We start from the raw sequence: 15,296 nt of genomic DNA, 5'->3' as shown, positions 1-15,296 counted from the left end.
GATTATTGATTAAAGACCCTTTTTTCCCCCTCCAGGTTTCATCACAGTTCTGCTCCAGAATATTGGGACCCATGTAGACCCTATTATGCTGATTCAGAAAATACCCAATGGCATGGAAATTCCTGGACTTCGAGATTCATTGGTGAAAATTCTCCATGATTACACTTTGCAGGTGAATCTTCTAACAAATTAAGCAGTATTAAGTTTACTTATTGTATGGTTGAATATTGTTACAGTGAGAGCTCTTCTATAATGTCAAAAAATTTCAGTCCCTTGATTTGTCCAAAAACAGAAATGATATTAAAATGTCAGTAATCCAACGTTATTAAGCACAAAACTTGCAAATGATTGCAGACACGTGTTTCGGTGTTACAAGGAACACCTTTTTCAATGCAAAGAAGTGTGAGCTTTTGGATGAAAAGTCATCCGAGAAAAGCAACACGGTGGAACAGGAGGTAGTATAAATATCAAAAAATAGAAATTAAACAAAACAAAAAAGATAAAATGACACATGGAGACAAAATTTATTATATAATTCCATCAGGAAAAAACCGTTAAGTAATAAATTTTAAAAGAAAACCCATAAACAATGCAAAAAGTCCAAAAATGAAACCACTCTGAATAAATTAGCAATAAATTTACCAGCGGGAAAAACTATGTATGGAAGCAATGTATCAAATGGAGAAATGCAGAAAAAACAGAGTGAAGGATAAACATATTGGAATTAGTTAATCACAAAACGAAATAAGAAAGCAAAAAATGAAAAAATAAAAGTAAGAAATGTACGACGTTTACATAAAAATAATAGAAAATCTAAACCAATTTTAACAAAGGAGTCCACACAGAGGAAAAATAGGGAATTGCAGTAAGATCGTTAACTAAATTAGAACGGTTCCTCAGTATGTGAAAAGATTCCCAAAAATCAAGATCCAACGAATTGGGGCATTTTTGGATAATTTGATAAGAGTTAAAATCAAAAGAGTGATTCGATTCCCAACAGTGTTGAGCAATACTGGATTTATTCAGCTGTTGTTTTCTCACATAGCTTTGATGTTCTTTTAACCGAAATTTCAAAGAACGGCGGGTCTGTCCGATGTATCCGAGTCCGCAATTGCAAACAATTTTATAGATCCCACAGCAATTAAGAGGGTGAATAGAATCTTTAAGAGAAGAGAAAGAAAGTTTATTAATAGGAGAAAATACCACTTGGAATTGGAATCGCTTCAGAATCTTAGCAACCTGAAAACTGATACCAGGGAAGAAAGGCAGAACAACTAAATTCTTAGTGTTAAAAATTCTATTAAGAACAACATTTTGAGATTTTTTGCAAAGTTTTTTATAAATGGAATCAACTAAGGTGGGCGGATAGTCTCTATCAACAGCCACAGCTCTTATATAGTTAAGTTCCGCATTAAGAAGCTCAGGTGAAGAACAAATATTCATTGCACGATAAACATATGTGTTGAAAGCTGAATATTTTTGATTAGGAGGGTGAGACGATAATCTATGTGGGGGTAAGGAAACAGCAAAAGGTTTACGATAAACCGTAGTTTCAAAACCGGACTCAGTTCGAGAAACGAGAACATCCAGAAATGGAAGGCAATTATTCTGTTCTTTTTCACAAGAGAATTGAATATGAGGATCAATGGAATTTAAAATGGATAAAGCATCATCAATGCTTAGTTGACCGTGGTTCATAAGAACAAAACAGTCATCAACATAGCGAACATAGAATTGAAACTGTAGTTTCTGAAACAACTTGACCTCAAAGTAATGCATGTAAATATCACTAAGGATGGGGCTAAGTGGGTTTCCCATTGCCAAACCATCCAACATAGTATAAAATTTACCATTAAAAACAAAGGAACTTTGCCTTAGACAAGTATGAGTAAGGAAAACTAAATCCTCAATTTCCTTAGAGGTAAAATGAAATTCAGACAGTCTACTCTGAAGGCATAACAATGAACCCTCGACCGGAACGTTCGTAAATAATGAGTTCACATCAAAAGAAACCATAAAAGAATTATTTGGAACGCAATTCTGAATTTTTTTGACAAACTCGATAGAGTTTTTTACAGTGAATACATTATTACTCATAAGAGGAGAAAACACAGAGACTAAATATTTTGGTATAAAATATTCGGTGTTACAAGGAACACCTTTTTCAATGCAAGAAACACGTGTCTGCAATCATTTGCAAGTTTTGTGCTTAATAACGTTGGATTACTGACATTTTAATTTTTCAGCACAAAGGTATTTATTCTTTATTTAGTTGGCTTAAACGGGCCGTACGTTTGCATTCTACTTTCTTTTTTCTTTCTTCTTGCCTTGAATTTTGGTTGTATTTGTTGTATTTGGTAGTTTTGAATTTTGCTTCATTTTTGCCTTGTTACTGTTTTAATTTGATTTGTATTTTTGATAATAATTTGTTCTTATGTACTTTGTTATTTTGTTTTTGGAATGTCTCAAAACAATAGGTTTTGCAATCTTCGTATTAAGAAGTTTCGCTTTTTGAACCACTTAAAATTTCATCAAGAATGTAGGCGCAGAAAAGTTATTCCGAATTTTATTTCTTTGAAATGTAACTTACCACGTTCTGTAAAAATTGATAAAGTTATTTTTCGGTCGAAATTGGCTCTACTTAGAGCTTCGATCCAAGAAACTAGGAAACGCCTCTCGTTTATTGAACGTGAGCTCTATGATTTGCATCTCTCTATTTCAAATTCTATTTCTGATTTTGATTATGTTGATAGAACTTCTTGGTCTAGAACCCTTCGTTCTACGGAGAATCATCAAGTTGTTTTGAAAAAGAAATTAGCTAAACTTTGTAGAAATTCGAAAGTTGTTCCTTCGGAAAATTTACCAGTGGTAAATAAAAATGTTGTCGTTAATATTTCAAGTGTTCCTTTAAATAGTTCTCAAATTAATGCTCTAAAATGCAATGATAACTTTGCTCTGGCCAGCAAACCTTCTTTTTCTAAGCTTATTGCTCCTATTGAGAAAGCTTTTAAATTTAGTGCCTTATCATCCAATCAAAAAGATTGCGTTAGGCATCTTATTGCTTCTAATGTGGACTTTAATTCTAGAATTTCCAATCCCGTCTTTACTAATACTGTTCGGCGTACTGTAAAGAATTGAACTTCTAATTCAGATATTGTTGTTACTAAAGCTGACAAGGGTGGTCAAATTGTTGTTCTTGACAAATCATCTTATGTTGACAAAACTAATGATTTGATTTCTTCTGGTCCATACTTAGAGATTTCTAAAGATCCTAGTGAAAATGAGTTAAAGACTATTTCTTCGGCTGTCAAGTCTGTTCAGTCTATTCCAATAAATGTTAAACGCTCTGTTATTCCTTCTATTGCTAATTGCGCTAGATTTTATGCTTTACCCAAGGTACATAAAGCTGGCATTCCTTTCAGACCGATTGTTTCCAATATTGGTACGGCTTCTTATAAACTTGCAAAATATTTAGTCTCTGTGTTTTCTCCTCTTATGAGTAATAATGTATTCACTGTAAAAAACTCTATCGAGTTTGTCAAAAAAATTCAGAATTGCGTTCCAAATACTTCTTTTATGGTTTCTTTTGATGTGAAATCATTATTTACGAACGTTCCGGTCGAGGGTTCATTGTTATGCCTTCAGAGTAGACTGTCTGAATTTCATTTTACCTCTAAGGAAATTGAGGATTTAGTTTTCCTTACTCATACTTGTCTAAGGCAAAGTTCCTTTGTTTTTAATGGTAAATTTTATACTATGTTGGATGGTTTGGCAATGGGAAACCCACTTAGCCCCATCATTAGTGATATTTACATGCATTACTTTGAGGTCAAGTTGTTTCAAAAACTACAGTTTCAATTCTATGTTCGCTATGTTGATGACTGTTTTGTTCTTATGAACCACGGTCAACTAAGCATTGATGATGCTTTATCCATTTTAAATTCCATTGATCCTCATATTCAATTCTCTTGTGAAAAAGAACAGAATAATTGCCTTCCATTTCTGGATGTTCTCGTTTCTCGAACTGAGTCCGGTTTTGAAACTACGGTTTATCGTAAACCTTTTGCTGTTTCCTTACCCCCACATAGATTATCGTCTCACCCTCCTAATCAAAAATATTCAGCTTTCAACACATATGTTTATCGTGCAATGAATATTTGTTCTTCACCTGAGCTTCTTAATGCGGAACTTAACTATATAAGAGCTGTGGCTGTTGATAGAGACTATCCGCCCACCTTAGTTGATTCCATTTATAAAAAACTTTGCAAAAAATCTCAAAATGTTGTTCTTAATAGAATTTTTAACACTAAGAATTTAGTTGTTCTGCCTTTCTTCCCTGGTATCAGTTTTCAGGTTGCTAAGATTCTGAAGCGATTCCAATTCCAAGTGGTATTTTCTCCTATTAATAAACTTTCTTTCTCTTCTCTTAAAGATTCTATTCACCCTCTTAATTGCTGTGGGATCTATAAAATTGTTTGCAATTGCGGACTCGGATACATCGGACAGACCCGCCGTTCTTTGAAATTTCGGTTAAAAGAACATCAAAGCTATGTGAGAAAACAACAGCTGAATAAATCCAGTATTGCTCAACACTGTTGGGAATCGAATCACTCTTTTGATTTTAACTCTTATCAAATTATCCAAAAATGCCCCAATTCGTTGGATCTTGATTTTTGGGAATCTTTTCACATACTGAGGAACCGTTCTAATTTAGTTAACGATCTTACTGCAATTCCCTATTTTTCCTCTGTGTGGACTCCTTTGTTAAAATTGGTTTAGATTTTCTATTATTTTTATGTAAACGTCGTACATTTCTTACTTTTATTTTTTCATTTTTTGCTTTCTTATTTCGTTTTGTGATTAACTAATTCCAATATGTTTATCCTTCACTCTGTTTTTTCTGCATTTCTCCATTTGATACATTGCTTCCATACATAGTTTTTCCCGCTGGTAAATTTATTGCTAATTTATTCAGAGTGGTTTCATTTTTGGACTTTTTGCATTGTTTATGGGTTTTCTTTTAAAATTTATTACTTAACGGTTTTTTCCTGATGGAATTATATAATAAATTTTGTCTCCATGTGTCATTTTATCTTTTTTGTTTTGTTTAATTTCTATTTTTTGATATTTATACTACCTCCTGTTCCACCGTGTTGCTTTTCTCGGATGACTTTTCATCCAAAAGCTCACACTTCTTTGCATTGAAAAAGGTGTTCCTTGTAACACCGAAACACGTGTCTGCAATCATTTGCAAGTTTTGTGCTTAATAACGTTGGATTACTGACATTTTAATTTTTCAGCACAAAGGTATTTATTCTTTATATAGAAATGATATTATTTGTAATGCCACTTGGCCATAGTGTGACAAATATTTTGTTCCCTTGGATGAAGTTGTAACAGAGTTACACTGTAACGAGTGTAGCTCTTATAAAAACATCCCTTCATGTTAATTTCCATTGCTTCATATACTTTGTCCCCTGAATTATCATATTAAGTATTGAGATTCCCCTAAATCATTTTTCTGTAAATGTACTCTATTCTAAGAATCCGAATGTCGGCATTACATTAGAAAAGTTAATTCAATAGTTGATCTGCAACTGTTTTCTGACAGGGTTTGGGTCCTCCGCCCGCCCCCTTTTTTCTGATCTGGAGTAATAAAACTAGCAATCTAGTTATAAAATTGTTTCTCTTATTCAGGTCTTTGATTTGACTGGACGTAAAAGTTATTTAAAAAGACTAGTTATTATTTTATGCAAACCTCTTTTGTTTAGATGAAAGTGAGATATTTATTAAAATTATACAAGGCTTAGTCTTATTTTATATTTAGCAGTTTTGAACATTTTACATTTTACAACATATATATTACAATATTTAGGCTATTTTCTAACTTGCTTCTAAGATATCTAATGAAAGTAAAATAAAGTAGTATTACTTTCATTAGTTTTTTTTTTTTTTTGAATTGAAATAATGTTGTAAGTTGTTAATAGCTAGTATGATATTTTTTTTAATCATTAACAAATTTTTTTACAGTTGAAAATATTCATTTTTTGAAACTATGCCCTAGTTACTCCACAGAATAATCTGAGTTTGTTACATTCCCCATCACAAATCGGAGATTACGTAATTGAACGGGTAAATTTGATCAATATTCTATAATTTATCATATTTACCACGTTTATTGGTGATTATGAATTATTGCTGGTAATTATTTACACTGATGAGTTAATTACATTTACCGTAAAATATATACTATGGGAAATATTAAATATTTATATTAAAAACAATAAACCTCTTGAAATGATCTCTTTTTTATTATGACTTATAGGTTTTTATTTAACGAGAGCGTTTTTTTCCCTGTGATAAATAGGTGTCTTTACGAGAAGGTTGTAAAAAGATCCTTGTTGCTGACTGTTACAGTTTGTTAGAAAAATTAAATAAGTTACAAAAGAGAGGAATCTTAGTCAGTGGTAAGATATATTATACATGTGTATAACTTTTGTTTTAAAAAATTCTTGTCAAATTCATCATCATTAAAGTGTAATTTCACGTTGTTAACCTTTTAATTTGTTTAACTTTTATGGCATTCAGATTATTGAGAAGCTTTCATAAATTGTTGTTACCTGCCCGTCTGAATGCTTTGAGTGTCAAAAAATATTGGGGAGGGGGGGGGGGGAGCACTGCTTTAAATATATTTTGTTTATTTTTTGAATATGTTGAATTTTAACTTTGATCATTTTAGCTTACATGTCAAAATTAATGCTGCTTAAATTACAAATAAAAATCTTGTAAGTTCTTGGTCACAATGCCTCATTCCCATGTTTTATTTTTCACTTTAATTTTGAACATATCAAAACAGCAAAAAAGGAAGGGGAGGGTGACAAGAAGGAAAAGGAAAATATACTGCTGGGAGAAAAAAAACTAATTTAATGATTATGTGTTTCTCAGCAGTATATTGATACTAATGATTGGTTACTTTGATATATAAAATGAGAGCTGAAAAAAGATTCATAAATCATGTTTTACCATACTACACCATAAACTCTAAACAGTACATATTGATGCATTCATATTGATCTTGTTTTTTTAAGATATTTATTCATTTTAAGTAAATAATTTTTTTTTAAATAGAAAATCAAGTATGTCCCTTGTGTGAACGAAAATTGTTTACAAATGGTATGTATTCTTTTGTTAATTACAGATAATAATATACAGGTAATTTATTGTTTGTTTATTAGACCTCAAATTTCAATTTTAGTTTCTATTTGAAGTAAAAGGTTCTGATTTCCCTTAAGATTTAGTTAGTGTTGACCTTCGTCTTATTTTGATTGATTTTATTTATGAAAAAAAGAAATAAGTAGATAAAATAAACTTTATGCTGACAATGGTTATTTAATACAACATTTATTTGAAAAACAAAGCAATCACTGTTCAATGGGATTCGGCATGAAAAATTGTTGCAAGTTGCAAAAACTCAACTTCTTCCAAATGAGATGGATTTTGGCTTCCACTGTAGGAAGAAAAAAAAAACTATAAATAGCTCTCCCCTTTTTGTGCACGAAACTTAATGTTTCAAGTTGGACTCCCTTCCTGGTTAGAGGTTAAAGAAAATATCAAAGTATTACTGCAATTGATAGATGGAATAAATTATTCATAGAACAAATATATTTAAAATTATACTCGAAATTAACTTTCACAGAAGGGAAAGTGGGTTATCAAGGAAATAGAAAAATAAAAACATGGTGCACAAAAATGCAATTTATCTCACCATCTTGTAATGAAAATATCATTTTGCAATCTTTCTGCTACTTTTGTTTGATGACATTCTATTAGTTCATGCTTTTGACTCCATATTTTTACATCAATTTTGTTTCTGTATCATAGAAAAAGAAATGTACATTTAAAATAGAAGTAGATATTTAATAAGTTAATTTGAGAAATTTTTTAATTGAAAGTATATATTATTTTCAGCTAATACCAAAAATACCAGTATTTTGCCTCAGCAAATACCCGTATTACGAAATTGCAAAATTACCCCAAATACCGGTATTGCAATCACTAAACGTGGGTTTGATTAGGAGAAGTTTCACACCTGGTATGGGTTAACCATTTTAAACTTGCTATATTAAAATTAACTCTGCATGTGAAAAAAAAAAATTATAAATTAAAAAAAAAAAGAAAACTTTGCTGACACTGAATACATTAGTAGTGAAGTGATTATAAGATTAATTTGTAAAAAGTGTTTTTTTTTTATAATATTCATTAAAATATTTTGAAATAGATTCTCGCACTGGAGGTGATGTCATAATTTTTCACTGCAAACATGTATTTCACGAAGATTGTGTTCCAGTCATGCATCTGCAAAAATGGGTGAGTTTTCCTGAGCTTTTTTTTTTTCAAATCTCTTTCTCTCATTTACTTCAACAAACGCATAAGTTATGTCTATAAAAGTATTTATGATGAAACAACTAATTAGTATGGCATGTGTCAAACTTTTCCATGCTATCAACCATTTGCAGAAGCAAAAGTTCTTTTTATTTGCTTCTCCTTTGTTTTATGCCTCCCATGGCTTTCAGCCTAATCACAACATCCGAGTTGCCACGCCACAAGAAAAACACAGGGAATTAAAAATTCAGCAAAAAAACAGGGAAAATCTAGGGAATATTGAAAATGTCTTCAAAAACCTGGAAAATACAGGGGAAATATTTTTTTCAAATTGAAGTTGCAAAAATAAATGCCCAAATATATAAACTACCAAAAAATAAATAGCAATAATAATGATGATGATATTAAATGAAGTTCAGTAATAAAGTAAAATAAAAAATGGTAATTTTACTTTTTTTCTAAAGTAAATATTAAAATGTTGATCATAAAAACATAATATTTTTATTGTTTTATTTAACATGTATCTTGAATTTCATGATAATTTGATTTAGAGTGTATGAAATTATTCATCAATATTCATTGTTCTGCTGAACTTTTACCCTTTTAGGTTCAAGTAATGAATGGTTAAGAAAATGCTTTTTTTTTTTTTTTAACTTGCACAAAAAGTTCAATATATTCAATCACCATGCTATTATTTCAATTATTATGAATCCTTTTCCCCTCATTTATTTATTTTTATTTTATGTATTTATTTTTATTTATTTTTTTAAATTTATTTATTTTTTCATATATATATATTTCCTGTGGTGAAATTATCAAGACATTAATGTTCTTTTTCAAACATCAGTGTTTGCTTGTTTGTAATGTTTCATTTTCATAGAGGGAAAATACAGGGAATTCTTTTTCAAAAATTAAGTGGCAACCCTGAAAATAGAGACCCATCTTGGCTCTCTGTGATGTTAATACTTCCATAACACCCCCTTTTATTATTTAAGTTTTCTTAAATGAAATACTTTCTTCTGCAAAAATGTAACTTTTTGTTACTACTCTTTCATCTAAAACTAATTCAACATCGCTAGAAGAAACTTAATACAAGACTCCCACTGGTTCCATTTTTCCTAAAAGTCCCTTTCTTAGTTTCAAGTCCCTAAAAAACCCCTTTTTCCAAAATCTGGGCATTTTTATTCCCTTACTGCGATAATTCGTTGATTTGAAACCTAATAGGGGCATGACAGCCAGACTTCGAAACTGTTGGTACTTGTAATAAATTCATTCAGCATGGTTTCTTGTTCTAGGCAAAAATAATTTTAATAACATATCATTTTTAATAATTAAAAAAAAAAACTTTTAACAAAAAAAGCCGATAAATTGGTGAAGATTGGACGATTACGGTGGATTAATCACTGCATCTCTACTTTTAATTTTATTAAAAGATAAAAGTCCCTTTTTTGAAAGAATTTATCTTTTTCTCGCTGGGGACAAACTAAAAGCTGTTGGCAACTCTGTAAATACCAGCTCTAAAGGATTAAAATTATCCATTACCGCAGAGCTCAAATACGTAACTCAGAGCTTAGTGCAAAAAACTGGAAGATTGCTATATTAAAATATTGTCTGAACAAATGGAAATCATCAAACTTTTAATGGAAGAAAATCTTGACTAATATTCCTAGCGAAATAAAGTCAGTTTATTAGCATTAGTTTGTATTTCATGTTGGACAAAGGCCATTTCACAGAATTTCATGAAATTTGGCATAAAATTGCCAAGCATAGAACTGAAATACCTATTAAACAAATTTTAATACTGTAAAACCTGTGAAGTTGACCACCCTTGTAAGTTTACCATTTGTCTTAGTTGACCCTTTTTTCAGGCACGGAATCAGCCCTTATCATACAAATCAACCTCTGTAAGTTTACCACTAAAGTAGTGCACTGCAAGTGGTCAACTTACACAGGTTTCACTGTACCTTGATTTTGTTTTGTTTTTTTCATTCTAAATTAACTTTTTAAAATTAGTTGTCAAACATGGAGGTAAAAAAATCCTTGAAAAATTTCTGTTTCATTTAAACCTGGGTTTTTTTTCATAAGATAAGATATGTTCTTATTTTTTTATTAGAATTGTTTCTGTTAATTAGATAGGAATATTCGAATATTGGCTAAATTCAATGTTCACTAGCAGGACAAATTATTTCCAATTCCATTTCCTCACAGCTTTTGAAAGATTAGCAGTTGCTTACATTGCTTATTGGCAAACATGACACTTGCAGTCGCTTGACTGAGAGGTGGTCTTCCTTCAAATACCCTCCAGGAAACTTATATTCAGCATTTGAACTCATTCTTGGGTCACCACTCGCTACTTCTCACTCTGTATAATTCAGTATCTTTAACTTTCCTGCAGCCGAACATATAAGAAAACCTCTCCTTTGCTTGTCATTGTTTTTCCTGAAAACTAATGATAAAAAGAAAAGTAAAGTGGCACAATTTCTCCTTGTATTTTTTTTTCTTCCTTTTTTTAAGTGCACCGTGATGTTGCATACTTAAAATTGTAAATATTTCATAAATTGCAAAAAATCTGGAAATGCCGTATTTTTTCCGGATTGCAACTATCTTTATTTATTGTTTTTTTTCAACAATGTATTATTGCTACTAAATGACCACTAGTTTTGTGGCTACTAAATAAACTTTAGAGACTAAATTTTGAGAGAAAATCATGACTAAATTTTACGACAACCAGAACTTAAGTACAGCATAACTGCACAAAGTTTGAAAATCTTTATATTTTTTTGAATAGCTTCAATTTTATTAGAAACTGCAATTACAAAAACTACATGAAAAAAATGCTTCAGGCTGCAAATCGAACTTTTAACAAAGATACCATACCATAAAGTTTGTACATAGTTTCTTAGGACTTTTTTGTTAAAAAGCAGGTGTGTTACTTTGCTCTTTTACTTCAGTATCAAATTATACATAAAATTAAAAACGAGACTACTGACCTTTTGACAAACTAAAAAGCAAACAATTTTTCATTTGAATTAGTGGCATTTTTTTTTCTTTTGTCGAACCTATTGCATCTTGCTAACTTTGCTTGTTGAGACATTTAAAGCAGTGAGAAGAAAAGGGATGTAAGTAGACTTTTCATAGTTTTCTGTAGAATGCATTTAAAGTTGTTCAGATCTTAGGTAGACTTTAATTGAAAAACTTTCTAAATCCCGATATATAGCAGCATCTACCACAGCTAATAACACCATCTCTTGCCTTAAAACAGAGGAGTGATTGTCTACCATTCGTACTGGTTATTGCCAAATTTATTTTTGCACTCTCATCCCTTTGTTTCTCACTGTCTCCTTTATAAAAACAATTTTATTGATACGAAATTTCTGTGTTGTGGCACTAATTGAAGGGATCATACTAGGAGTAATCAACTTTAACTTCAGAACAGATAGTGGTTTCAGTATGTTTGTATAAGTTACTTTTACTTATTTCTTTTTATTATTTTTTAAATGTTCAAGTTTAATTTATTTTCATTCTTATTTTTATCATTATTTGAAATTATTTTAATGAAGGTATTCATGGAATTTTTGTTTTGGTAGGAAACCTGTACAATCTGTAGTGCTCAAAAACGAGGCACACCTGGAAGTTCATAGTGAATAAAAAGGACTTTTCTATTGTGATTGTGTAAATTTAATACATGTATATAATATTTTTTAATTTAATAAACTATTCAACTGTTAAAAAAAGTATTTGCATTTGTTTTTACCTTACCTGCACACAAAATAGAATTTTATTTCTTAGTGTTTGATGAAGCTAAATTAAAAACAAATTCGTCATAGTTTTAATTTCATTGACACATCAATGGTTAATGACTAATATATGTGAGGCTAATTGGCTCTGTTTAAAAACTATCTTCAATATTAAACAGTGCTGTCAACAGAAATACTGCATTTTAGAAATGAAGCACTTGGAAAAATTATGCACTATTGGAACCTCTTTAGGCATCAATGCAATTCTTGACATTTTAGTTTTATCTGATTATAAGTTTATTTTCATCTGGTTTTAAATGACTCAAAATTATGAGTAATTCAAAAATGAAATCTTTTCAACACCTCAGTTTAACCCTATTAATAATGAAAAGTTTTGGGGGATGACTTGTTAAATTTTATCAACCACATGCCTACTAATTACCATTACAATGATATGGGTGCTTATATCAGCCTTTTGTTTCGTAATGAACGTGCACTATTCTGTCTCCTCCCCCCCCCCCATTTTTAATTTACTGTAAATGTAAAAAAATGCGTAAATGTAAAGCTTTTGATCATGTTATATTCATAAGTGATTGTTAATTTAATAATTGTTTAGTGATTTTTAAATTTAAAACAAATTCTGTTGTACCTTATAAAATAACTAATGTTTGTGAGCAATGCTTTGAAACAGAAGTGTTTGCTGAAGTTGACATACGGTAGACAGCAGATAATTCCTAAACAAATAGAAAAATAAATAGTGTCTAAAAAAATAGACTTTTCAGACACGATTTTCCTTGTTTGACGACTATTTCTCATTTAAGCAGTTACTAAAACGACTACTTTTAGGACTATAACTGAGTGGCTAAGTCTTTTAGTCTCAAGCTTTGATTTTTTTTAAATCTAGTTTTACATGTAGGTTTTGTAATTTGTATCATTCAACTGTTAAACATAAAATATCAGTAGCTGCAACAGCAAATATATATTTTATTATATTTTACAATAGCATGTTTCAAACATTCCACAAAACAATACAGATTGATTTCACACACACACCATTTTTCTTTACAGAATGATGAAATTGTTAAGATCTTTTGAAAATAGCAGATGTATAGCAGTTGAAGATTTAATTGGAAGGTACATAAAACACTTATAAAATATTGCATATACAATATTATATATAAACTATAATAGTTTCTTTTAAAAAATGTTTTATGTTTTAATCTTAAAAAGTTACAGCATGCTCTTGAAAAGTTATTCCTAGTTCACAACTTGCTTCCATATTTTTTCTTCTCTTTATGATAACAAAATATCTACAGTACAATTCCAGAAATTGCTATGTAATATAGATAACTCATGCATTGAAAGATATTAGACAAAATGCTCAGGCATTAATAGCTAACTATTGAAAAAACTGCTTTACAACTTAAACTAGCATTGGCAAATGTCGCCATGTTTGATACATGATTAATATCTCAAATCGCTCACTCTTTTCAAGAACATGTCTCAAAAATTTGCGATTTTGAGTTATTCCTGTTTCTTAACTGCCATAATTGATTCGCATCTCTCTGCAAGACCTGTATTTCTACTCGATATTTTGCCGTCAGATAGTAAAAATGTTGTTTTTGCAGTTCCAGATAAACGCAACTTTTTTAAACTTACACTTTTTACATTTCTTCTTGAAACCGAGAAAAAACATTAGATTTTCTTGAAAAACCCTTTGCATTGAAAATTGCTCAATCAGCGGCTTTATATTTTGTTTTACTACATGATTTATTACTTTCAAACTTTAAAATCGCTCTCCTGAATTTATCATGTTTTTTGAGATATGACGTTCTTGAAAGGAGTGAACAAAATGATCTCATTCAAACAAAGAATTCTGTTTATATATTTAAATGCATAACCCCCAAATTGAATGCTTTAAATTTAAATAATTTCAGAACATGTTTTTTTTTAATGAAATTACTTTTTACTTAGAATCACAAAATTAAGTTACTTAAAATAAATAATTTAAAATAACGAAGAAACTAATATTTTAACTGTTACTTAGGTTTTTTTTTTCTAAAGTTGCATATTTTTGTTTAACACCAGGTCAAAACTAGAATTTAAAAGGAAAAGAATTCCTCTACAGTGATTTTCTGTGCATAGGAATTAAGTGTGTTAACTGTGTTTTCACACATAAAAATTTGGATCATTTCTTGCAAAAAGTTCATGAATTCCCTTTAAGTTAAATTGTTTGTTTGTTTTTTTCCACAAAAAAAAAAAAAAAAAAAGATTCAGTATAATATAACTTGCCGCTAATTTCTATGGTTTATTTTCAAATGAAAGATTGTTTAAAAACTACCGTTATAAAAGAAAGTGGGGTACTAAACATTTCTGAACGAAAATAAATAACTGTATAGCTGTGTTAAATGTTTATTTCAAAAATATGTGTGTACTATTATTATATAGAGGAAGGAGCAATATGAAAGGTATATACAGCTTGCAATGTATGATCTACATAAATCCATAGCTAGCGATATGTTAGAGGCATTATTATCAAAACAAGATCTTAAATATATAGAAGATATGTCAAGTTGAAAGGTTTGGAATGTTTTGTGCAACATCAATAGCAGTTGGACATGCAACAGAAGCAGCACCACATGGTTCACGTGATTGGTTGGAGACAAATACTCATTCGTCTCGAAAGGAGACTATGTGCCTTGCTGATTTTACCAAACTCTTCATTCACTAATTGCAGTACAGAATTAAATTAACAGTTGAATACAGAAATAAAAGGTGGTGCCAATCCAATCGTTTTACATTGCAAGATCAATATCATAAGCTTTTTTTTTTTTCCCTGAAACTTTGCTTACTTAAAATAAATATTTGAAAAGTTGATAACTTGTGTAAAGGTTAAAAATTACCCTAGTAAAAATGTGTACAGGTTTAAAAAAATTATTGGAAGAATTTTTAACTGGAACCGAAAAAACTGTACGTGTAAAACTGTATTTTATGTAAGGAGTTATAAATTAAAATAAGTGTCAATGTGCTGAATTAACATATAAGATGTTCCTCCAAAAAGTTTTTTTTTTACAATTTTTAGTTTAAATAAGTATCTAGTAAAATCAGTTTAAAAAAAAATGCTACTACAAATCTTTCAAGTACTGTGTAAATGGGGAGGGGAGAGTTCTTTTTGGG

The 15,296-nt window shown here is 30.1% G+C and overlaps 1 protein-coding gene across 2 annotated transcripts in view; it reads left to right on the top strand.

Annotated features, from left to right (window-relative positions):
* Positions 1-12,602, top strand: part of LOC129225959 (vacuolar protein sorting-associated protein 41 homolog) — a 67,133-nt gene extending 54,531 nt beyond the window's left edge. The window contains exons 19-23 of one of the 2 annotated variants that reach the window (XM_054860515.1): positions 36-172; positions 6,368-6,467; positions 7,129-7,173; positions 8,279-8,367; positions 11,970-12,602. In XM_054860515.1, the coding sequence (XP_054716490.1) occupies positions 36-172; positions 6,368-6,467; positions 7,129-7,173; positions 8,279-8,367; positions 11,970-12,023 (425 nt within the window). In that variant the 3' untranslated portion in view covers positions 12,024-12,602. The remainder of the gene's footprint in view (positions 1-35; positions 173-6,367; positions 6,468-7,128; positions 7,174-8,278; positions 8,368-11,969) is intronic. The other variant, XM_054860516.1, reaches the window with a different exon arrangement.
* The last annotated feature ends 2,694 nt before the right edge of the window (positions 12,603-15,296 follow it).

The sequence above is a fragment of the Uloborus diversus genome, chromosome 7, assembly GCF_026930045.1.
Source record: "Uloborus diversus isolate 005 chromosome 7, Udiv.v.3.1, whole genome shotgun sequence".
Lineage (NCBI taxonomy): Eukaryota > Metazoa > Arthropoda > Arachnida > Araneae > Uloboridae > Uloborus > Uloborus diversus.
Note: the sequence above shows the minus strand (reverse complement) of the source record. Positions and strands in the feature narration are given on the sequence as shown.